At 43.7% G+C, this 25,799-nt stretch overlaps 1 protein-coding gene across 4 annotated transcripts in view; it reads left to right on the forward strand.

The window, feature by feature from the left end:
• Positions 1 to 25,799, forward strand: part of KIF16B (kinesin family member 16B) — a 306,716-nt gene that overhangs the window by 176,311 nt on the left and 104,606 nt on the right. For all 4 annotated transcript variants that reach the window (XM_040637964.1, XM_040637962.1, XM_040637963.1 and 1 more), the window contains exons 18-22: positions 2,908 to 2,961; positions 4,468 to 5,826; positions 9,595 to 9,747; positions 11,629 to 11,725; positions 12,441 to 12,491. In XM_040637964.1, coding sequence (XP_040493898.1) covers positions 2,908 to 2,961; positions 4,468 to 5,826; positions 9,595 to 9,747; positions 11,629 to 11,725; positions 12,441 to 12,491 — 1,714 coding nt within the window. The remainder of the gene's footprint in view (positions 1 to 2,907; positions 2,962 to 4,467; positions 5,827 to 9,594; positions 9,748 to 11,628; positions 11,726 to 12,440; positions 12,492 to 25,799) is intronic.

Here is a 25,799-nt window from a genome sequence, read left to right on the forward strand (position 1 = left end):
TTAGGTTCTGCCCTCCCACCTCCTGTGTAACCTGGCGAGAAACTTGAGGGGGCATCTTTGACTCTTCCTTTCTCATCACAACCTCCAACTTCTGTCAGCTTGACCTCCTAAAGATCAGAGATCTCTTTATCCCAGTTATGCCAGGTCTTGCCTCCATCAGCTCTCCTTTACGTGACTACGGTGGCCTCCTAGTTTCTTGGCTTCCCATATTGCTTCCCTCCTGTCTGTTCTCTGTAGAACACTAGGTCTGTGTGTTCTTTGACAACCCTGTTCCAAGGTACTTTTCTGCTACCATCTTTAGGATCAAGTTCAGAGTCCTTAATGCAACTTCCAAGGCCCTTCAGTATCTGGCTTCTGTTGTCCTGTTAAGCTTCATGTCTTGCCGCCCCCCATAGCAAACCAAGATCTGAGCTTATATTGAGTTATATATTGAGTTATACTGAGCTTCTCTTGAGTTTCTCTATCATGTGCGAAGAAGAATGGCACAGCTTAGGTATAAGTTTCTTCAGGAAGCTTGCCTTGATTCTAGGTACTACCAAATTCTGGGATCAGTATCCTATCCGTATGTCAGAACACCGCGTCCTTCCTCAGTCCTGGCTTGGGACTCATTGGGTGCTCACTTGTGTTTATTGACTGTCACAGACTGGGAATCCTATGGGGTCAGAAACTGTGTCACCCTTATAGACTGCTGTATCCCTGGAACCCCTTTGTGCCTGACACCATGCTCAATTAAAAAAAAAAATAGGTGCTCAGAGCATCACATTAGAGATGAAGATATTAAAACCCACATTTTGTGACCTCCTGAGACCACAGAGCTCACTAGCGACCATTGTAGTGGTCAGCAGCCCAGATTTTAGTACCAAACTTGGATTTAAGTTCCCCCTCTGCTACTTACTTGCTTTAAGCCTCAGTTTTTTGTTCTATAAAATGGGGGATGAGAAACATGTCAACCTGGCAGGGTTGGGAGAACAGAGTGAGGGTATTGCCCACTAAGAACCCAGACCAACACCTGCCCCTTGTAAACAGTCCTCAGTGATAGGATTTCATTTGAACCCAGGTCTCCCAACTCTCAGAGGAGCATTTGGCTTATGACCACGTGCCTGCGACATTGTCAGAGCAGTGTATACTCATGGTTAGATGAGATGGAAAGTAAAGAGACCAAAGACAATTCCATCAGGGGAGTTTTCTGGTTTTGAAAGTGTTTTATCTAGTGATGCTTTTTGACTGTAAATATTTCTAGAAAGTCTAAACTGCACTGAAGTCTAAAAAATGCTATGGAATGTTTCCAAGGTTCTATTTATTGTGGTATAAAAGAGAACAATCATATACTAACTTTAATGAAACCTTACCCCTACTTAGTGTAATGACATATGTGCTGACCTTGGGGATTGGCAAATGCCTTTCATATACGTATATATGACTGATTTCTCATGGATGGCAATGCCTATAATCTACAGATTATTTTCACCTGATAGGAGGGTATTTAACCCTAAATGACAAGTTTCAGTGAAAGATGATTGAATTCTTTTATTGTATATCATAAATCTGAGCGTTGCTTATGAGTTAAGTGACAGTATTTTGGAAGTAGGCTGCCCTGGGTTCAAATCCTGGCTCCATCACATCTCACCATTATGATCTCAGACAAGTTCTTTCACATATCTGAGTGCTGGGTTCCTCATCTGTAAAATGGAGATACTATTTGTTATCGCCAGGATTTGGTGGGAAGACAAAGTATGCTAACATGGGTAAAACACTCAGCACAGCAGGCAGGTCTGCTTACAGAAGCCACCAGACATCTTATGCTCAATATGAATCCAAATTAAATGGGTAACACATCTAATTGAAACATTTATTAGCTCCTTGTAAAGGTAACTTCTGCCAGTCTGCATTTGCACATTATACAGGGAAAGTTTGTGATGAATTTCCCCATAGTTCAACTGTTTAGCTGTATCTGCCATTTACCATAACAGGAATATGGTAAGTTTAAGAGTTTCTGTTCATGCTGTTAAGAAGAAGAGTGAAATCTTGCAGTCATTAAGGCTAGTATTTGAGAAGAAATCAACTTTTGTTATCAGTATCTTAGCAAGTTGTTTTAAAATTCCCAGTGACCAGCCCCCCTTTACTTTCCTCGCACTGTGGTGGTGAACCCGTTCATAAGCTGTGTAGTCTCCAGTAACTTGCATCCTTGAACTACTGCTCCCGGCAGGATCTTGATGAACTTGCCTGTGGTAGAACCATGTACAGAGTAGTAAAACTATGGATTTGACTACTGTCACAGTTATTACTGGTACTCATTATTAGTGCTATCATTGTGATGGGAAGTGTGCAAACATAACACAGCTAACTCCTTGGAGTCTTTGCTTGAGAAAGTTTTGGGAAATGTGATAAGTATAAAAAGCCGTTTCAATGTGTGCATGGCTATTGGCTTTTAAGTACCTTACTGCTTTTCTCCTGATGTTTCCCCCAGTTAATTCTCTTCTTAATTGATGTCTGTGCTCTCTCTCTCTCTCTCTACCTCCCTGGCAGTCTTTTCCCTATAAAAGGACCCATCTGTCTAAGGTAGAGATTCTCCATTTTTATATACACTCATCAGTGATTAAGCTGCATAGAGTAGATATGCTTATCATTTAGAAGTTTCCTTTAACCCTGCTTTTTCAATACAATGGTGCTTTGTTTGTTTTCTTCAATTAAAATATGTTCTTTTCAGCCTGAATGCAAGCACCCAAACGTATGTCTAATTTCTAATCATAGTTATAGAGCAAAGAAAACATTTTAAACTTGCTAATCCATCGTAATTAAAAATAATGCTTAAAAAAACGGATGCCCTTTGTAATATGCAACTATATACAGAGAATAAGAGAAAAGCTCTTTCAGAAAAGTGACTCATTTTCATTTGATTTTTATTAGACTTGAATTTGAGCGGCAGCAGCGTGAAGAACTTGAAAAATTAGAAAGTAAAAGGTAAGCCACCTGGGGAACCGGTTTTAACACTACTGTAGTCTGTGGATTCTTGCATTAATCTTCCAGACAGAGTTCATTGGCGTCTGTCTCAGGACCTCCCTCTGGTTCTGTGTCAAGTATTTATGTGTCTAATGACTGCAGGTCATTCCTCTAGCTGGTTCGTTTTACCACACGTTTGAATTTTTCAAATAGTACATCTTCAAATACTCGTGAGAAAGGGGGAATAGAGCCAGTAGGCAAATTTCAGGCGCTTGTTAAATTTAATACGCCAAGTATATACTTATTTATATTTAATTCAAAAGGATATCCTGCTTAATAATATCGCCTGAAGTTTTAAAAAACCCAAAGAATGACAATTCCCCTGCCTTATGCCACTTCCCCTTTTAAACGTCTTTGCTTATGTTTGGCCATTTGTATTTCCCTTCTGTAATTTGCTTCTTTATGTTTTTTTTTTTTTTTTTTTCCTCACTTTTCTCCTGGGTGTGTGTGTGTGGCTGTTTAGCTGATTTGGAGAGGTTTTTTCTATATGTTCTGAATGTAATTATCTGATAAAGCTAAATATTCCCCCCCCCATTCTATTTAACAAGCCAAGAAATTGAATAAGGATAGACACTGGAGTAGAAACTAAGACCACAGAAAATGCACAGATTGGATATTTATTTTCTGGACTCTCGAGTTCAGATGTTACAAACCAATTAGTTTAGTTTCCAGCATCATGTAAGATAGATCTTAGGTGGGTCAGGAGATAGAGGCCACGTATTGATAGTTTTGCACACCCTGTGTTTTTGCTCTGGAGGCCGTCCCAACCTCAAAACACAGATTTAGCCCCCGGTGGGGATCATTTGTTCTCCAGTACCAAACATGACGTGTCACCCCGGCAATCACGCATCTCAGTATTCTCATGGAGGCTCCTGTTATTTTCAGTGTTACATGTTAATAAACTAATATTTTGGGCCATTTGGTGATTACCATTTGTCCTAAACTAGTGATTAAATGCTAAATAGCATGTGGTTATCGGAGCTGGAACAATGAACTGTCGATTATCTTGACTTTGATATTTGACCCCAATGAGTTTGAGGGCAGCATAAGCATTTTTATTTAATGTCATTTTGTAACTGAATTTCTGTTGAGTTTTAGCCATTGGGCTGAATAAAATTATTCACATTTAAATTTAAATTGGGCATGGTTCTTTCTCTTTGAGCTCGGGGGGCTTTTAAAATTATATCATGCATAACACATTATGCTTATAGACTCTACAAAAGAAATGATATCAGAGGCTACTTCAGGAGATTAGGCAGACGATATGTGGGACAGTTACGGAGTGAAAACGTGAAGCATTATGCTGCTGGAAATGAAAAGGAAAGCAGTTCCCCCCACTTTTTATCTTCGCGAAGGGTATGACTTTGTGTCATCTGTCCATTTGCAGAACACTTCAGTTAGGGTAAAGCTAGCACAACATTTGCACGCAGCCACCAGACGATAACGAGTGCACGTTTGGCGTTTCAGGAAGCTCATAGAAGAAATGGAGGAGAAGCACAAGTCCGACAAGGCAGAGCTGGAGCGCATGCAGCAGGAGGTGGAGACTCAGCGCAAGGAGACGGAGATCGTCCAGCTCCAGATCCGCAAGCGGGAGGAGAGCCTCAGGCGCCGCAGCTTCCACATTGAGAGCAAGCTGAAGGATTTGCTCGCCGAGAAGGAGAAGTTTGAAGAGGAGAGGCTGAGGGAGCAGCAGGAGATTGAGCTGCAGAAGAAGAAGCAAGAGGAAGAGAGCTTCCTCCGAGTCAAGGAAGAGCTCCAGCGGCTCCAAGAGCTCAACAACAACGAGAAGGCCGAGAAGCTTCAGATATTCCAAGAGCTGGACCGGCTCCAAAGGGAGAAGGATGAGCAGTACGCCAAGCTTGAACTGGAGAAGAAGAGGCTGGAGGAGCAGGAGAAGGAGCAGGTCCTGCTCGTGGTGCACCTGGAGGAGCAGCTGCGTGAGAAGCAGGAGATGATCCGGCTCCTCCGGCGAGGTGAAGTGCAGCGCGTGGAGGAGGAGAAGACGGCCCTGGAAGGCATCCGGGAGTCCCTCCTGCGGGTGAAGGAGGCCCGGGCCGAAGGGGATGAGGACGGTGAGGCGTTAGAAAGGGCTCAGCTGCATTTCTTAGAGTTCAAGAGAAGGCAGCTGGTCAAGCTAGCCAACTTGGAGAAGGACCTGGTTCAGCAGAAGGACCTCCTGAAAAAAGAAGTTGAGGAAGAACAAGAGCTCCTGGAGCGCTTAAAATCTGCCAACGAAGACGACTCAAGGTTGTTGGAGAACAATGACGATAGCGTCACAGATGTCACCGTAGCGGCCCAAAATCTAGAGAAAATAAAGCCGGCGGAATACAGGCTGCAGTATAAAGAACGCCAGCTCCAGTACCTCCTGCGGAATCATTTGCCGACCCTGTTGGAAGAGAAGCAGAGAGCGTTTGAAATCCTTGACAGAGGTCCTCTCGGCTTAGATAACACTCTGTATCAAGTGGAAAAAGAAATGGAAGAGAAAGAAGAACAGCTCGCACAGTACCAGGCCAATGCGAGCCAGCTGCAGAAGCTCCAAGCCACCTTTGAATTCACTGCCAACATTGCACGCCAGGAGGAAAAGGTGAGGAAGAAGGAGAAGGAGATTCTTGAGTCGCGGGAGAAGCAGCAGAGGGAGGCGCTGGAGCGGGCCGTGGCCAGGCTGGAGAGGAGGCATTCCGCCCTGCAGAGGCGCTCCACCCTGGGCCTGGAGATCGAGGAGCAGAGGCAGAAGCTGGCCACGCTGAACAGCAGCAGCAGCGAGCAGTCTGGGCTCCAGGCCAGCCTGGAAGCTGAGCAGGAAGCCCTGGAGAAGGACAGGGAGAGGTGAGACCGGGAAGGGAGAGCGTGGCACACTGGAGGCGCCAAATGATTGTATGTTTTCTACCCCTCCTGGTGTGCATCTCACTGTCTTTTACAGAAGTAGTTCTTTTTTGCCTGTGTATTCTCTGATACGCCGGCAGATGGTTATTGTCAAACCAAAGCTGAGAAAGTTCCCCTACACGTTTTCTTTTCTCCTTAGGATCCTCATTTTAGGATCGTTGGTCTTCAGTTGAAAAAAAACACAAAGAAAACCAAAGCCCTTGTCCCTCATGCCACTGACCTATGGAATGCGAGCGTTTCCCTGTTTGATAAATAAGACAGCCTCCAGCCTGCCCCCTCCCTTGCGTCCATCCCCTCCCCTCCTTCCTTGTCCCTCCTTGGCCCTCTCCCTCCCTTTCTCTTTCCCTTCCCTTCCCCCCTCTTTCCCTTCCCTTCCTCCCTCTTTTTTTCCTTCTATCTGTCCCCTTCTTTTCCCCCTCCGAACACCCTCCTCCAGATTTTTCCTATCCTCCCCACTCCCTTCATCCTCACCATGGGCTTAACATCTTCTCTGGGACCAGCAGCAGTTAGAGTAAAACGTCATCCCTTCCTGCGCAGGCTGCACCCTGTGCTGATGTCCATACCCCGTGGGAAACTGAAAAACAGCCGTTCTCCTACCCCTCCTGATTCACAGTATTTGAGGGAGGCCCCAGGATTCTGCCTTAAAAGTAAACTACTAAACAAAATTCTCCAAGTGATACTGAACACAGTGGCATTTTTAAGTATGTGTGGTAATGATTTACTCATGTTTCTTTTGGTGTGGTGAAAAATAAAACTAGGAACTAGCACTATTTTCATGGTAAAGAAAGAGTATTTATCTTCCCCCACTCATTCCTTGTCACCATGCTTCCCACACAGTAGGTTCTCAAAAGGAATAAATACATCAATTTGAGAGCACTTTTTCTGGTAGCCCAGCAGACATGATGCCAAGCCTTCCAGAAATCTGTAGGCTGCCTGGTGTGCAAACATCACCCGATTTGTTGTCCTACAGGGGGGTTCATATCCTGGCCCAGCCCCGTTCCCTGGCTGGCCCTGACAGGCTCTCTTTGTCTTCGGGCCTCAGCGTCCTTGCTCTTACAAGAAAGGGGCAGAGGAGACCAGGGCCTGGGCATTTCCTTTAGCTCCAGACCCTTTGGTCAGTTGAAATTTTACCTGAAGCCCAGGTTGGAGGGCCTGGACTGCTGGCCCCTGTCCAGCATTCCAGCCTCCCACAAGCACCTCCTGAGGGGCCGCAGCCGAAGCCCAGTCGGCTGGCTTGTGGGAGCCCAGGTTGACATTGGCAGATGCCTGGGACCCGTACTGATGACAAAACAAGACCTACTGTGAGGCTGGAGCCTCTCTCCATCATCTTGCCGAAAAGGTTGGGACAACCTCCCTTTCAGATGATCTGCTTATACTGTGGGTTCTATTTACCTTTGCTCTCTGGTAATTCCCTTCGGCGAAACAGCAAGAAATAACAATCAAAACCCATAATGCTATTACTTCGGAGAAATAGGTTGGAGGTTTAAGAAAATGATTGCAGGTATGTTATGTAAATGAAATTGCTGGACAAAACTCCAGCCCCAGGAAATTTAAAGTAGTGGAGGGCACGCTCTCAATTTATATCCTGCAGTGTGCAGTAAGAATGCAGCGTGAGCTTTTAGCTTGATGTCCCTCGCTTTTGTCAACCGGCTTCGCTCCCTGGCCATTTAGTATTAATACTCTATTATAGCAGATACAGTATTGTGATTTCCATGGAAGCGATTTCCCAGTGTCAGCGTTCCTCCAGAAGCCACACAAAGGATGCTTTTAGCTTCATGTGTTTTGATGGAGTAGACTTTGCTAAGACCTAATTCAGGCCACCACATTCTGAGCTCTTTGCTCCGGCTGTGATGCTCCTGCAGCTTTCTGTGGGTGTTGGTTTTGTGTGTTATTATCTCTCTGGATTCTCATGGCTAAGCCAGGGTCTGCTGTGCAGCCCGGGTCCGCCTCCCGTGAAATCCCACAAGTGTGAAATTTTAAATTTTGCGTGGAACCAGATCAGACAACAGTGTGCTGAACTTGGGTTTCTTTTTTTGGCTTCCTTATAAACGAGATTCAATCCATTCTCTGTCTTCTTTTCCACCCAGTGGTTATGTAGCCCCTGGGGACAAGTGTTATGCAGTTAGAAGGTGGCAGGTCTGCTTACCACCCCACTCTGGGCCACTGTGTCCTCTTGTCTACTGGTCCCAGGGCTGTGGGCCAGGCGGGCTGGCTCTTCACGTGTACTGAGATCGTTTCCTGGGATGCCCTGCTTCCCTTGCCCCCCCGTATAAATCCCTTTTGGGCTCAGGGCTCCACACCAAACCCTTTGCTCTGTAGAGTCTTTTCCATTGCCCCTGCGCTGAAGGATGTCCTTGGACAACCCCAGTACGTGTCATTTTAGGTCTGAACGTTGGCAGTTTCTTACTTACATTCATTTTCCTTACCATCTTCAAGACTTTGTATTAATATTGTTCCCTGGTTCTTTGCCCACCAACTGGCCCCCACATCTATTTTTCATGCTTTTTTCTTCCTCCTTTGAAAATACTTCATACTGTGCAAGTTGATGCTTTGTAAGTACTTGCTCATCAGTAGACAGATGAAGGGCTGAATTAAGCTGGGCATTGCCTTCTGTGAAACCCATGAGTGCTGACCCTGGTGACCTTGTAATCACATTTCTGAGAATTAAGAACTTGGCTCTCATGTTCAGGACAGCGCAGTCCGATTGCTGCTGGTAACACGAGAGAGCGGACAATATGGTGCGCCTGCATCTGAAGTTAGACTCTCTGAAGTTTGGAACTGAGGGAATTTGGGAGACTAGTTGATTCTCTCATTGGGTGTATGAAGAACTGGAGACCCGGATTTCATTAATTTGCCCAAGTTCACACAGTGAGTGAGCTATAGCCTCTACCTGGGTCTCGTGTTCCCGGGGCCAGATTTACTGGCAGGCTTGGCCCTCTGGTCTCATGGCTCTGGATACAAGCATGCTGGGGCCAGCAGGAGAGTGGCCTTATACACACTCGACCTCGTATTGGATGTATCATTTATCATTGGAAATAAATGTTTGGTTGTACCATTTATGGTTTATTTTAATTTCTCAAGATAACTTGCTTTCCTGGCTCTCTCGCCTATTTCCCTTTTCCACACCCTCTGCCTTAGCCAAAGTGGGTTCCTAGTTTTCATGACTTAGGCCTTTGTTCATACTGCTTTCTGCATCCGGAGAACCCTTCACCCTCATCTCCAAACGTCCGAATTCCCACTGGTCTCTGAAGACTCAGCTTAGAACTGCCTTGACCCTGTGGATTCTCCTAGATGGGTGGTTTTAAAAAAAAATTCTTTAAAGCTTTGATCTTTTTTGTCAAACTGATGTATTTAGGGGGATCCTGATATATAGTCAAAGACCAGCTATTTCTTTGAAGCAGTGGTAGGGGGCTCAGAATCCTGCCTGTCTACCTCAGAGGATTGGCTCGGAGCATGGTGGGAGTATCTTTGCCCTTGATAATTAAGCTCTCTCCAACTTTGGGACCCCTACAACATTCGTTCTGAATCCTTCCTGTGGCTCCTTTTTACCTTATACCTTGTCTGATGTGGCACCTTTTCTACTAGAAGATAAAGCTCTTTTCAAAGAGTCTTTGTCTAGATTCCCCATGTTTCTAGAACAATGTCCCACTCAGTGAAGATGCTCAGGAAATACTGTTAATAAATGAATTAATGTAGCTCCCGTCTCTATAGATTAGAGCATGAAATCCAGCAGTTGAAGCAGAAGATCTGTGAGGTTGATGGTGTTCAAAGAGGGCATCGTGGGACCTTGGAGGGGAAGCCGCCTCCTTCCAGCTTGCCATCCAGTGCTGAAAAGTCTCATCTGGTCCCTGTGATGGATGCCAGGTACTGGATATTAAACTGATGCCGCACCCGCATTTGGGATGTGATGTAAAGACTCATTGTACCTCGGATAGTCCAGTTTGCATATGGAGAGATCTATCAAAGGCAGCAGGTGATAGGTGTCCTTGAGGTGCGTATGCTTTGTTTCCATCAGTTGCGGCCTCGTGGGGAGAGGTATCATTTGAAGGAAACCAAAGACCTGGGGACTGGCCGGCCAGATCCAAGGAATGCTGGTGCCATGTTGTGTGAGCAGGTAGAATTAGAAGGACCAGGAAACGACCTCATGCAGAAAGGAGTGAACCCAGGCCAGGCTGAGAGGAGCGAGGAAGAAGAGCTAATTGAACCGTACCAAGAAGGACCTTGTGCTGACAGTTCATTTATGGGAATCATTAATTACAAATAGCTGAAGTCTGTTAGAGAAACGGTACCAGAGTATTCAGAATGATCCCGAGTAGCATGTACATCTGATGCTACTACAGTAAAATGATTTTCAACTTGAGCGGCATTGTAAATTGCTCTGTGGCTTAGAGCTTTCAGATAAATTGACTTAATCATTCTTCGCCTATAAGAAAATGGATTATTTTCCTCAACTCCAGCTGTGTCACGGGGACATTTCAGATTAGGCAGTCATGAGCCCTGGGCACTAGGCAATATGTATTTGGATATCAAAATGTATTCAGAGTGCTATGAGCCTCTGTATCCCCTTAAATCTAAGTCTGCCTGTTCAGTGGGGCTAGTTTAAAATTTAAGTGAAGGTCCAGAGAAGTAATTCATTTGTAAGCGCCCTTGGCTCTGGGTCAGCTGTGTTTGATTTTCCTTTCAGTGCTGAAAGGTAACTACTGCATTTTAGTACCCTCTCCTTTCTTCTGTGCTCTTTTGCCTAAAATATTAAGCTCTTTACCTAACATTTCAGAAAGCATCCAGGCACGGTCAGTAGTACAGAAATGTTTCTAGGACTGCGCATGTGTTTAGACAGATGAAAGCAGAATCTGCTTCAGTGTGCTCAGACATAAACATGCAAAACAGTGCACTTTAATCCATCTAATCGGTATTTCTAGAACCAGGGCAGGGAGAGCTTAGGACTAAGTGAGCCTTCCATGTGGGCAGCTTGAGCCACTAGAAGGATTTTAGCTAGAATTGGAATTCTCTGGTTTCCCTGGTCCCACTGGGTAAATGCTTGTACCTCCTACAGTTTCACCCACGTTCTCGAGGGTACCAGGTGTCTAGTTGACAACTGCCTCAGTAGTCAGCTGTTTCTTGCTTCCACCCTGGCCCCATGCCAGGGAGTTTGGAAGGTAGAGGGGGCCTTTAAAATGTGGTTTCTCCCAGCCAGGTACCAATGGGAGAGACAAGACAGAGAAGAAACAGTCCAAGCCATTGTTCCTTTGGGACAGTGAAGATTGATAGAGATTGTATCCACTTTTTTTCCCCCCCTTTCAGTCCTCTTAAATGACTTTGTGATGTGAGAAATAACTGTCGCTGTTTTCTGTGTGAGGGAACCGAGGCTTGGTGAGTGAAGTGCTGGCTCTCAAAGTCCGGGCTGAGGCCCTGGAGCCTTCTGAAACCAGCGTCTGGGATTCTCCTCCTCCCTGCTGCAGGGCTTCCACCAGGGAGATCCAGGAGGGATTGCATGGGATCACCTACTCTCCCCTTATCCTCAAGATTCTGTTATTTGTCAAGTATGCTCTTGTTTGGGGAAAATCCGGATAGCGTGGCACTAGATCTCTTAGAACGTAGAAACATATTCCAGGTCCCAAGTCGTTATGTTTGGCGTTTAGAATGAGAACGTTCCTTGTTTTGAAGGGCATCATAAAGAAAGGATCTCATGCCCCTGTGTGGTTAGAAGTCTTTAAGTACCAGCGCCCCCACCTCTGTTGTCTGCAGGATCAGCGCTTACATTGAGGAAGAAGTCCAAAGACGACTTCAGGACTTACATCGTGTGATTGGTGAGGATAGCAGTGCATCTGCAGACGTGGTGAAGGTGAGCTGGGGGGACCAAGCCACCTGTCATTCGTTTCCAGGACGACCTTTCCATAAGGTGGTGGCGGTGGCAACAATGTGCTCCTTTATTGAGAAAATTGAGATGCAAAATATTCTAGAAAAATTCAATATTGCTTGGATGGCGTTTAACAGGTTATAAACAGTGTTGATTCAAGAAAACTTTATTTATTTTAAAATTTTGTACTTCTGGGGAAAATTTTTAAGTGAATATAAAGTCTCCTAAAACATTTTATTTACTTTGTTTGATTTATAAAGAGTCTACATGTAACGTTTTTCCGTTTCTCCAAGAATATAACCAGTTTCCTTAAGTATTTAATTTTGCTTGATAAATTATCCTGAGTAGATCTATGATTTTGCTTTTGAGAAGATACGTATTTCCGATGTTGATTTTTATCCAAATAAAAACATTTCATTCCTATTCTGCAACCTAAGAAGTAGCCTAAGTAAATTTTGCTTTTAATATTATTCTTAGAATTTTAAGAGTAGGACTAGATGCTTCGGTTCCCTTACAGGTAGATGGATCGATAGAGTCGTGTTTACCTCGGGAATATAAATTCTATAGAAGGGTTGTCATTGTTGAGCAAGTATGCTTCTTTACAATTTTGTTCTCATAAATATTTCTAATCAAATCAGTTTCTTTTCCCTCTATGAACAAGCTATAATTTAATATAGAGGGCTTTTTATTTTCTTATCAGGATAATGAGAAACTCCACAATGGCACCATTCAACGTAAGCTGAAATATGAGGTAGGTAATGATTTTTCAGATTGATAAGGTCGCCTTAAATTATGGCATGCTCGTGTGATTAAATTTTCTTAATGTTTAGTTGCATAATTAGAATTTTGAAGTCCCAGTGAGATTAATGGCTATTAGGGGAGGCAAGCTATTATATGGACTTAAAATTAAACGGAATCCTGCAGGTTGAAAACTGCTTGGACTTTATTTGAATGGCATGTGACTGTGGTGGAGGCCCCTGGCCCCGTTTTTCATTTGTAACAGTATCCTTTCCTTTGGTCTGTATTTAAAAGGCAGAATTATATAATCAGAATCAGATACGGGGTTTGGAAATGAAACTGAGTACCTCTCGATGTTTTAAAAACCGTGCTCATTTTATAGACTGTGAGTTGGCAGTAGTACAAAGGACATACTCTTGGTTGATTCGCTTATTTCTCTGGTGGATTGTCAAACCAAGGTTTATTTGGGCATACGATTTGTAAGGTTTTACTTGTATTTTCCTCCAGTGAGGGACTTGTCCTTCCCATACACTCCTAAATTAAAAAAACTAAAAAAACTAAAAAAAACCCTCAAAAGTACTAGGTGGTAAAAGTCTCACAGATGGTGCCCATACATTCCAGAACAGAGACCAAGAGGTGAAAGGGTGGGTGTTCCACAGGAGGCTTAACTGATATTGGCCACTGCCACACCTCCCTTCCAGTCATCCAGTAATGACATTATCTTCCTCTGGACATCCGTCTCCCTAGCAGATAACCTTGGGAAGAGTAGGACGTTGCCCTTCATTTCTCTGTGTCCACTGTGCCTGTCCTGTAGCGGGCGCCCAGCAGGCCTTTCACAGTGCTGTTTGTAGCTGTGGCAGCGGCGGTCTAACCAGGGCAGGTATAATTAAGAATACTGGTGAAGTGAGCCAAGAGGCAAGAGAAAGAGGACCGAGGTTGAAGTGCTTGTCCATTTCTTTTGGCCTTGTCATCTGATTGTCATTAAGTACCCCCTGATTCCTTTTACATTTTGGACATATTGTCAGGGACTTATTTTCACAGCTGAAGCTGACCTTTGGAAAATTTGGATCAAAGATCTTAGGATTTATTTTGGAGCAATTAAAATATTAGACCAAGAAATGGATACTGTGGGTCAATCCCATGCAACGTATTTCTCTCAGATACTCAGCAGTTTGTCAGATAAGTAATGTGGAAATTGATGTTCTCTGTGTGAATCAGATCATCTGTTCTTAAATCATGTATCAATCAATATGAATGGCTTCGGCTTTCGATTTAACCTCTGCATTGATCTATACAATGAAACCAATGACTCCAAGAATCTTCCTGTGCAAAAGATTGGCAAAAGGCGCTGCCGCATCCCCATTTCAACTGTTTTTGACATCTCGAACAGAAACGGTGTCTTGGCCTGCTGCTGCCCAGAGACATCACTGACACCTGCAGCAGAGAAGAGGGGAGGGAGGTGGATCAGAACAACCATCAGGGCCATCCCAAGACACGGAGCATCTCGGGCTCTGTGGCTCCGTCCTCAGGATCGCAAGAGAGAGCCCACCAGCGAAGTCGTCAGCCCTCCGTACACAAGGCATCGCAGAACAGTGAGTGCAGACGCCATCATCCTGAGCATACAGGCTGTTTCCAACCAGAATGTTTCAATCTACCTGAAATCGCTTCTCTTAACGAAAGCAACCCTGGCGACACAAAACGTGTTCAGTGTAGGTCAGGAGATCTCAGTGAGCTGATGACTCGTAAAGATGAACACAGCTTGGGAATCGCGTCCAGCTGGACTTTGCTGCAAGATTGGTCCCAAGAAGAGTCTATAAATAATGAAGGCAAGCAGACCAGGCAAAGCAAGTTCCTCTGCTTTGTCCTCTCTGAAAGCATTTCTAGTGAGGGGAGTGCCTCCCACAGTGTTCCTCAGAGGGCACCAGCCTCGACATTTTGTGGTGAGCAGCAAGTTGAGAGAGAATTAGCAGCTAAGAAGGTTAGCTCTCCACAGTCCCCGATAAATAGCAGGACAGAAGGAGCCAGTGGGTTGGGCTATTTTTACCACAGGCTCTCAGACCTTTATAAAGATACCAGCAGTCACCTGCTACAGTCTGGGACAGAGGTGATCCGCCACGTCAGGCATGTGGGGAACCTGTGTGACCCCCGTGGGCTCACCTCCCATGTGACAGCATTGATGAGAAGACGGCCATTTCTGAAACACTTCCCCCCGGGTGCATGCCTGAAGTCACAGGGGGCGTCTTTCCCCGGTGAGGCTCTGGTCGGCAGCAGCCACAGTGAGGAGGCACGGGCCGCTAAGCCAGCAGAGAGCACGACGCCTTTCAAAGCACCAGGCCTTCCTGCTGCCTCTGTGGCTGTGGGATCCCCAGGCTCCTCCCCAAGCTCAGTCTGCCGCCTAGAATATGAAGATGCTGGAAGGAGCTGTGCATTTAAGCAGACCCTTGTGCGGTTCCCAGCCCGGATGCTGAAACTTCAAGAGCATCCTTTAGAAGACTTTCTTGAGCACGTGTCTTGTTCCCTACCAGAACTTTTGGGCGACGTGAGGGAAGTCCGGGGTGTTTACTGGCTTGCTGTTGCCAACTGCGCGGAACCTGACCCTCAGCCTGCATGTTTGCTCCTGCTTCATTCCATGCTATGTGCTTTGGTTCTGCCAGATAACCCATCAGGCTCAGTGGCCGTTTTTCATGCTCTGCCTCTCTCTGGACTAGAGGAGATTCAGATTGGCTTCGGGGGACAAAGCATTAGATTCCTGGGCTCTGCAGAGAGTCTCCTGCTCACCATATTTAGTTACAACAAAGCCCTCTGTCAGCAGATATGCCGCGACCTCCTGAGTGTCCTGATGCCTGAGTCTGAGGTCGCTGCCTGCACTCACCATCCTTTGTTCCAACAAGACCTGGTTCAGCTTTCTCTGGATTGGAAAGCAGAAATCCCCAATTTAGTTTTGTCAAACGGAGTTCGGTTGTCATCCAGATTCCAGAATACCTTGGTTGACATGATTTACTTTCTTCATGGAAACATGAAAGTCGACATCCCCTCTCTGGCAGAGGTTCAGATACTGCTCTACACGACTGTCAGAGTCGAGGGTGACCCCGGCCAAGACGAGTGCCAGTCGTTGGTCCTTCTGAACACCCACATTGCCCTTCTGAGGGAAGATCGAGTGTTCTACCCCCACACCCAGTCTCTAAACACACCTCCCCCAGGAGCACAATTTGATGTGATCAGATGCCGTGCTTTGAGCGAATTCAGGTGTGGTGTTATTTCAGAGAAGAAAACGTTGTCAACCATCGAACTTGTCTTCCTCGATAAACTCCAACTCCCAGTAGATTCAAGAAGTAGCCCAGCCAAACCCTTCGAAGAAGCCCGGAACGTCCAGTTGTTGGCTGGCATGCTGGGTCTTCAGGGCGGTCAGAACCCGGCACCCGAGGTCTGGAAACTGACCCTCAGCTCTCAGGATGAGGCTCTGTGGCTCATCTCACACTTGACAAGGCTCGAGGGAGGGAACTTGTAAAAATATCCTGCATGTTTTTTTGAGATTTTTAACAAAACGAACAATATGAGAAGAGTCAAGGACTAAGAGTATCTCTGTGTAGCTAATTGATTCAAAATTGGAAAAATGCAGACCTCTAAAATTGAAAATGTAAATATTCTAAATATCTATGATAAAAGAAAAATAAGGGATAGCAGAACCCTGATAAAATATCTTTATCACCACCCTGCGTCATTTTCTTGAACCTCAGCCTTGTAAATTTGGGTCTGCCTCATTATTTGTGAGGTGATTAAAGCATTTCTGATTGTTTTTGGCTTCATGTCGACTTGTAGTATGGTGGCTTGGAATCTGTCTGTGTCTGCTGGATTCCGGCAGGCTAATTTGTGCTGCTTGAAAAAGTGCCCGGTTGGCAGTGACCTTCACTGACATCGTCCGTTTTTGCCGTGATTAGGACAGCTCTGTAGCAGAGCACATTAGTAATGCATCAAGCTTCCTGGAAGGACCGAGGGCTTTAAAACGCCCTCCCCTCACTCTTATACATGGAATGGAGACAGCATCACATGCCCTGCGGTGGCTTCTTCCTCAGTTAATTGCCTTTTCCTTCCTCCTCTCAGACTTTTTGACTGTTGCTTTCCAATCTATGTTATTTCAGCTCCTTGCTTGTTGGTTTAGTTTTGACTACCCTTCCCCCTATGCCACATGCCCCCCACATGCCAGTTCTTTCTCTGAGTTTCTGTTATTTCTGTCCTAGAAAGGCTCTTCGTCTTCAAGTCTTTTTCTAACAGCTCCTTCAAGCGATCTTATCAGCTGTAGGGTCACCTCAGACGGCCTTCAGCACCTTCCCCTGGCTGGTCTCCCTCCCTGCCTCCCGTCCAATCCGTCATCACTCACAACCTCTGACTGAGGTGTTCTGCTGGCCTCCCTTCAGAGATGCGTCACGCCCATAGCGGCCTCAGGTGCGTCTCTCCTCACAAAGTACTAGCTGGTACTCAGCTGCCCTCCTCTCTGTGAGAGGCTTGAAACTGGGCCCTACAGAATCTTTCGCTCCTCTGAGTGACCCTTTCTTTTTTATCCACCTCTGTTCAACATTCCTATGAGGAATCAGGTTACGTGTCGTACATTTATTAGTTATTACATCGGATCCTGGGTTGCTCAGCCAGTGTTCTCCTGTTTCGTGGGTATGTATGTTCTACTAAACTCCAGAGTCTTAGAAGGAGGGAGGTGTATTCCTCGCTGCTCAGTCCTCCCTCTCCCACTTCTTTTTTTTTTTTTTTAAAGATTTTATTTATTTATTTGACAGAGATAGAGACAGCCAGCGAGAGAGGGAACACAAGCAGGGGGAGTGGGAGAGGAAGAAGCAGGCTCATAGCAGAGGAGCCTGATGTGGGGCTCGATCCCATAACGCCGGGATCACGCCCTGAGCCGAGGGCAGATGCTTAACCACTTTGCCACCCAGGCGCCCCCTCCCTCTCCCACTTCTAGCCAGGATCATGCCAAGCTCATGGTAGCTACTTGGCGAATGTCACAGGCAGTTGAACAAAGCGATTCCATGAAGCTGTTTATTTTGACCCTGGCATGGAGGGGTCATTCTTTCTTCTGGGCAGACCTTTGGATAATGTGCAGCAGAAATGTTGTAGCCCCCCTCTTTATTTCTTCTCATCGACGAGAGGGGCAGTGTCAAAGCTTAGCCCATCCTGAAGCTCACCATCTCCCTTTGGCCAGGAAGTACAGACCTTCCCTCTTTCCCCATGAGAGTTAACAAGCTACTTAATGTGTTCTTTGTCTCATCATTAATTTTCCTCTACCCAGGTCTGGGGCAGCGAGCAGGAAAGTTCAGGAAACTGGAGAGCACATTAGGGTACACACACTGGTGGCTGCCGCCTTGTCTGCAGTAACCAAGTGGAGGCTTTTTGTCTTTTTGAAGCAATAGAATTCAGATGTTTTTAGATGGAGCCTGTTTTTGTCACTTCCACCCCCCCCCCAGTACACACACACACACACACACACACACACACACACACACACACTCACACACACACACACGCATATCCTTTTGCCTTATACATGAAGGGTTTTGAGTCTCTATGAGAACATCGTTAAAATTAGTTAGCTTGTCACATTCTTGGCTGAAGGATCTTCTATTGTGGAAGAAATTTCTCAAATGAACCATAATAGTCTTCGAATATCTTATCAATAATTTTCACCTAATTTCAGTTTTTTTTTTTTTGCTTTTTTTCAGCAAATACTTTCTTAAAAATTGCCCTGTTGAGTATTTTCTCAAATATCCTTGAACAGAAGAACAGAATTAATGATCATGAAGCGCAGAGGGAGTGAAATTTAAGATGCCAGCAGAGGGATGTTATAGTTGGAAGGGAAACAGTACATAAACAGTACAAAGATTTTAACAAAGTGAAAAATTTAGACTTGCTTGTCTTCATAGGTTAAAAAAATAATTCTATTAGGTTATGAGTTACGGTCTTTAATATTGTTCACGGATGGAGCATGCAGCAAATATGAGCATTGCATTAACGTCGTATTATTCATTATAACTTCGGTCTGCTTTATGATCCAGGCAGGCCACAGTGAGGATTACATTCAGATCTCACCACATAAGAGAAGCAGCCTCCGGCAATTCAAATTTTACATGTCTCTTCTCTCACCTAAGCATACGTTTTACTTCGAGATCAAATATGGTCCCTGATATGAGAATCTGATTTACCATCCATGAAGTAAGTACTAAGGTTGTCATACCTTAGGCTGTCCCTGCAGAAGCCGGTGGAGTAGTATTTGTGCCATTACGCACTGTGGCTTCAATCCTGGTGGCCTCCCTCCGTCTCCACTGGCTCATTCTTTAGGAGTTCTGAGCCCTCCGTAGGGAGCAGGTATGAGCATCTCCATATCCAGCCTCATGTGGGATCTTCTCAGTTATAATGAGTTCCTGCATCAGACCCAAAAAAAAAAAAAAAAAAAAAAAGGTTCATATATACTTTGTTATGTGGCATTTCCATTGTTGTTGTAGGGGCATAAACATTTACATTGTGGAACTTGTTAACGCATTCTACACAATACCTCTTTGAGTACTTTGAAACAGTGATTTCATCTGAATTTGATTAAAATCCATTTTGCTCACAGCTGCCTGTTTTACAGACTTGTGGTTGGCAGGGTGAATTTATTTAGTCTTTGTTGAAAAACATTTCAAAACCGTTTGTCTTCCCTTTCTCATTACTCAAAAAAATTGTAAGTGCATCCTTTGTAGAGAATACTTAATGCCTCCCAGCAGTAGTAATTACGGTAATTTTTATTTACATTCTTTTTCCTAAATGATTTCAAGTTTTGAGTGATAAATAGATTAGAGCACTTTTATTAATGCTTCTTTGAAGGTCAAGCAGTCTTACTGGTTAGACCAGTCTCCAGGAGGTTATTTTGTTAATTTAGTTACACAGCCTCCAGTATGTCTCTTAGACAATTCAGCTGCATTATTTAAGATATCTTTTGTGATAGATATTATATCAGTCAGCTCTTGCCAGGTGACCAGCCCCCTCCCAATTTTAGTGACATAAAAAAAAGCTTTCACTTCTTACTGATGGTTTGTAAGTAGGTTGAGGTGGCTTTACCGTCGACTCTAGATCATCTGCAGTTCAGATAGGGTTTGTTGGCTCAAGATGTCTCATTTGAGGTCTGTGCTGGAGGGTCACTGGCCACCATAATGATGACAGAAGCACAGAAGATGTGGATGCATCATGGCTGCCAGCTTCCCATTGGTCAACACAAGTCATGCAACTGAGTCCCAAGTCAAAGGGCAAAGAACACTCCGTCCACCAAGAACCCATGGCAACACTGGGTATATGCAGCTGATGTAAGGAATAGAAAAATAGGGACCAATAATTTAGTCCACCATGGATATTTTATGTCTAAGGCTCTTATTTAAAGTAAAATTCAGATAAAACTTATAGGACTTCTCCCTAAGGGAAGTATTCAGGTACTGGGAAGAACATAGGTCATAGGACCTTTTAAGTTACTTAGTTCAGCTGGCTTTCTGGTTCAGTCTTTTCTTGACATCTCCATGCTGATCACAGTCTACCTCAGAGCAGTTTTTCACTGGGGACTGCTCTCATTGCTAGAGCATTCTTCCTGTAATCCTCATTACTGTGATCTCCATCTGCAGGGTCCATCCATCCGTCACATTCTTCTGTAACAGAATAGAATGTGTCTTTTCCACAGTCGGTGTTATAACCCAGCCGTCCTTCAAAGAAGACCATTATCTCTCTACCTCCTCCGATTTTCCTTTTTTACCTCCAACACCCTTTAGTTCCTCTGCTGTTTCTTACACAACGTTGTCTCCAAACCACCACCATCCAATCTCTTGTTAGGGTTGCACCCTTGTAATTTTATAAAGCCTCCCTTATAAGGAGTGGAACTGAATGATTCAGTTAGTAAGAAGGAAAGAGCATCTATTGTAAATCACTCCTCCTGCCTTTTAATATCTGGTTGAAATCTTTGGTCGCTGGAGATGCAGTGGATTACAGTGATAACAATCCCAACCACCCTTTATATTGTGGTTTACAGTGTACCACGTTCTTTCCCATGTACTGCTCCTTCTGAGCCCCACCGTGATCCTCCTGGGATGGAGGAATTGTCATCACTGTCCACTTCGTATTCAGGAATTTAACTCAGAAAGGATCACTTGATTAAAAATTGGAATCAAACCCAGACCTTCTTACTCCAGAACATATATTCTTTCCACAAGGCCAAAGTCACTCCCTGCTTAACAGTTATTCTTGACATTGTCTGGGTTAATTTTTCTATTGATTTATTTTTCTCATAGGAATGACTACGCTAGGGATGAATATTTAGAAGAATTATGAAGTTGATTCTTTTCTGACTTGTGAGTTCTTTTATTGGAATTTCTAGACATTACAGATTATTTCTTTTTTTATGAGTTGTTCCTCCCCCCCAAAAAAAATTCCCATGCGAGTTTCTTTGGAATTCCATTCCATTGTTCTCTTGTATGAACCTATGTCTCCTTTTTGCTCTTTGCATTTTTAGCTCCTACAGTAGAAAAGCTTGGATACAGTCCTAGCATGAATATGGCGCAGATAAACCATGTATGCTCAACATTGCTCCTCAACTGAAGCTTAAATAATATGCTCTACGGACACCTGATAGAATCGTCCCTCTCCTTCCAACTTCAATTTCTCCTGGGCCGTAGAATTGAGCACAGACTGAACCAAAATTAGGGCTCTGCAAAAATCAGTGAGTGAAGATGAGGAATACTTTCATGGGTAATCAGTGACATTTTAGAACTAGAAAGAAGAAAACCTGGTTTTCCCTCCTGAGTGTCCTAAAATGTTAATATTTATGTTTGGTGTAAGAGCCACTTAACAATTTTTGCTCTGCTCTCATTCAGTTATACCAGACCCATTCTTTAATCTTTTGAAAATCCCATCCATTTAATGGTGAGTTATCCAGAGATAATGACCATTAAAGGGACCAGTCTTTCAGGATCTAGGGAAAGATGGTAACATTTTTAATAGTTTCAAGTTGAAACATTCATCAGATTCCCAGTCTTTCCAACTTTGAAACAGTGTTGATCCTCTCAGATCTATATGGATGAAAAAATGTATTCTGGTAAGAATCTTGCATTAGAAATGTTAGCCAACCCTTTTGTATTTACCCTAAGGCCACTAAGGGTTAATAAGATATTCCACGAATATTTATGTCCATCAGTTTGTTATTTTCTGGTTAGTTTATCCCTTAAGATCTATATCAAAATTAAAAAAATACTCCTTTATTTGAAAACCCTTATTTCTGTTTCCTCACGCAAGTATTCTTACCTCCCCTCACTTTAAAATGAGATCACGTTAGCGTGGTTTCTTCGTGCCAGGCTGTTGTGACAGGTGTGGTCAGGGGATGCGTGTAGCATGTGTGGCTACGTCTCTTTGCATACTCCACTTCAGCTCTATGTACTCAGCTTTCAGAGATGATGTGGCAGTAGCACAAGGTCCCCTCACAGCAGAGGCAGGTGTCACCTTCTGGAGATGAGTATAAACATGTCTTGACTCTTGACTTTATTCATAATTTGCACTTGCTCACACGAGGTACCTTTATTCTCTGCTCCTTATAACATGGCTCATATCTGAACATGTAACTGACCCTCACCGTCTGCCCCAGACCCCCGTTTTCAAACTGCTGGGGCATAGGAGGTCCTTGATAACATAATAGCTCTAATTAGAACTATCAGTATGGCCTGTGTGGTGGAAAAAAGGAGGGGAATCGAAATATGGGCAAGGCTGGGAACAGACAAGGGAGAATTGGTAATTGTGTTAAAGCTGATAAAAACCCAGGGTTGCCTGTATTGGAGAAACAAACCTTGGATATTTGGCTCTAGGAGATCAGACGGCAGTCCTTAGGTCTGACCTTGTCCTAGTCAGAGCATACACTGAATTCCACCATCTGGTACATAATTAGAGTATTTAGGGGAGATGTTGATGACTCCCTGTAGAATTGGTCCATTCTGTGCCCTGTGCGGTGCCGACATTGATCCGAGTGGATGTTAATGTCACTTCCTATTAATTTCCTTAATTTGTCCCTTTTGAAGGAGACAGCCCGAGTAGGAAGAGAAGATTCTAATCTGAATATTTAAAATGTAGCCTGCGTCCTGCCTGCTTTTTTTGGCTAAGGACCTGACTATAGTGTTTCCCCAAAATGGAAAAATAGCCCATTTGTTGACACAAGACATTATTTCATTAAAAGCTACCAGAAAAATATTTTTTTGTATCTTATTTTAAAAGATGATATTTCTTATTTAGAGAAATATAACCCAAGTTACTCATTATGTACTTTTGCTTGACCTTTCGTTTCTAAATAGAACCACTCCACAAGGCATTTAAAGTTCCTTGAAATGTCCTGCATATTTATCCAGATCTGCTGTAAGACGTGCATCTGGCCTTTTATATTTCTTTACCTCCTCATATGATGTATGACCAACTTCCCTTCCAAGTCTAAGCATCTTCTTTGACACATGTAGAGAAACTGTGACTGATTCCAAAATAAATAGTTCCACAGAAATTTAAAAGCCCCTTAAATAATAGAATATAATATGATACAGCACACATTCACTTGTCTAGCATAAAACTCAAGATATTCAAAATATAACTACTTTCAAATGAAAAATAAGTTTAGGAGACATTTATGTTAGTTCTCCTTCCTCTGCAACATAAACATAGTTTAGGAGAATGTCAGGAACCTTTCACACTGTGTCCTGTGAATTCTACATTTCTCATGAAGTTGACTTCAAAAAGTAGTTTCTAAAAATTACATTGCATTAATGGTTTGATGGAAACACATCATCTTTTGATTTGTCTCTCTGTTCATCTGTCCATAGATAAAGCTCAGATGTCTTCAGATCTCTAGCTTATTTTTCAGTTAATCTTTCTGCAGTTGTACATTTCTCTACACTCATTAATATTTAGTTACTCTGAAATCTTTGAGACTGAAGTAAACTGAGCCTATGGGCAGTAGGGAGGACTCTGACAGTATTTCTAGCCCCCAGCAGGCTGTGAAATCATGGGGACAGCAGTATCCAAATTCTCAGCACAGGATGCAGTTAAACTTCACTGTCTGATCCTGTGACTGGGGTAGTGGCTCTCTCTCTCTCTCTCTCTCTTTTTTTTTAATTTTATTATTGAGAGGAGAGTAAGAGAGAGCATGAGCGAGGAGAGAGGCAGAGGGAGAAGCAGGCTTCCTGCTGAGCAGGAAACCGCACACAGGCTCAATCCCAGGATGCTGGGATCACAACCTGATTTAGGTGAGTGACATAACATTTATGTGAATGACACAAACATTATAAGATTTAGGTAAGCGACATAAACATTACAAGATCCAGTTCCTTCCAGATAAATGGTCCCTATTTCATTCATGTACCCATTTACCCAGATTTGTAAATTATCAAAGGCGGAGTTTGTTTGTTTTCTTTTTTTTAAAGGATCCGTGAGCCCAAGCTTCAGAACTTTCCTTTCATTAAGGATTGATTTCACAATTATAAAATTCTTAGAAATAGAGAACTTTCCAGTCTTAAAATCTCTATATAGTCACCAGACCATCAGTTTCAGTCTTATCCCACTTTGAATGTTGACTTATAAAAAGAGAAAGCTAAGTTGGCTAACTTTAGAATGTAATCCATCTGGAGTGGAAAAACCAAATCTTTGTTCAAAATTTGATGCAGTTGAGAAAAACTAAAGGTCTTAGAAATCACAGAGACTTTGTAGAAGTTATTTTATTTTGTATTCCCAGGACCTAGCCTTGTGCATGGCAGATGGTGGGTGCTCAGTAAAAGATACCGATGTTTGGGGCGCCTGGATGGCTCGGCAGTTAGGCATCTGCCTTTGGCTCGGGTCATGATCTCAGGGTCCTAGGATCGAGCCCTGCATCGGGCTCCCTGCTCAGCCGGGAGCCTGCCTCTCCCTTTCCCTCTGCTGCTCGCCCTGCTTGTGCTGTCTCTCTCTCTCTCTCTCTCTCTGTCAAATAAATAAATAAAATCTTAAAAAAAAAAAGATACCAATGTTTGATTGTATATCCGAAGGGTGCCTGTAAGAAAAGGCACTTAGAAAGTTAAAATTAAGTCTGCATTGCTTCGTTAATAGTATACCTGGATGGTTTTGCCCGCAGCTCTTCCTCAGTAAAAGTCATGACATTTAGATAGCCATGTGTATATTCATAGTTTTGCTTAGTGCCCCCATCACAATGTTCTTTTTTTATTTAAATTTTCATTTTAATTCCAGTTAGTTAACATCCAGCATTATATTCATCTCAGGCGTACAACGTAGTAATTCAGCAGTTCCATACATCACCCCGTGCTCATCATGACAAGTGCGTTCCTCAGTACCCATCACCTAGTTCACCCATCCCCCTACCCACCTCCCCTCTGGGAACCATTAGATTGTTCTCTGTAATTAGGAATCTGTTTTTTGCTTTGTCTGTCTGCCTCTCTCATTTTTTCCCTTTGCTTATTTGTTTTGTTTTTTAAACTCCACATAGGAGTGAAATTATAAGGTATTTGTCTTTCTCCAACTGACTTATTTCACTTAGCATAATACTCTCTAGCTCTGTCCATGTTGTTGCATGCAAATGGCAAGATTTTGTTCTTTTTATGGCTGAGTAATATTCCATTGCATACATATATCACATCTTCTTTACCCATTCATCAATCATTGGACACTTGGCCTGCTTCCATAGCCTGGCTCTTGTAAGTAATGATGCTATAAGCCCCCATTACAGTTTTCTAATCCNNNNGAAATTACCAGTTTTTACTTGTCAGTCTGTCTCTAACCAGAGGTTCCACAGGGCAGGACACAGTCATGTTCACAGTTGGCTTCCTGCTCTATAGATGGGATTTGCTAAATACTATGTGCATTTCTATAGACATGAGACTGAGGTGCAGAGAGGGTGGGTGGGTGACTGTTAGGCTGAGACCAAATCCTGATGCTAGGATTTGATTCTGGGTCTTCTCTTTCTGCTCTCTGAGTCTTCGAAGTGAATACCCATGGGATCCCAAGTGATTGCTTTAGGGATGCGCATAATGGTAGAGTTTCAGTACCGAGTGTTTGTGCTTGATGCTATTATCCACAGCTTTTTAAGAACCCATAATACACTTGATAATACACTGTTCCTAGTGATTTTGATTCCCTTTCTTCCTTCTTCCTTTTCTTCATTCTAGCCTCTTCAGCTAGAGAGAGCTTCTCATCAAATGAGCTGTGGTATTGGCCTTTGGGTCTAACTGGTAGGGAGAGGGAGGTTCCTCCTACGGTCGAGTGTGTGGGTCTTCATTTCTCAACT

This window comes from Ursus maritimus, unplaced genomic scaffold, assembly GCF_017311325.1.
Source record: "Ursus maritimus isolate PB19 unplaced genomic scaffold, ASM1731132v1 scaffold_22, whole genome shotgun sequence".
Lineage (NCBI taxonomy): Eukaryota > Metazoa > Chordata > Mammalia > Carnivora > Ursidae > Ursus > Ursus maritimus.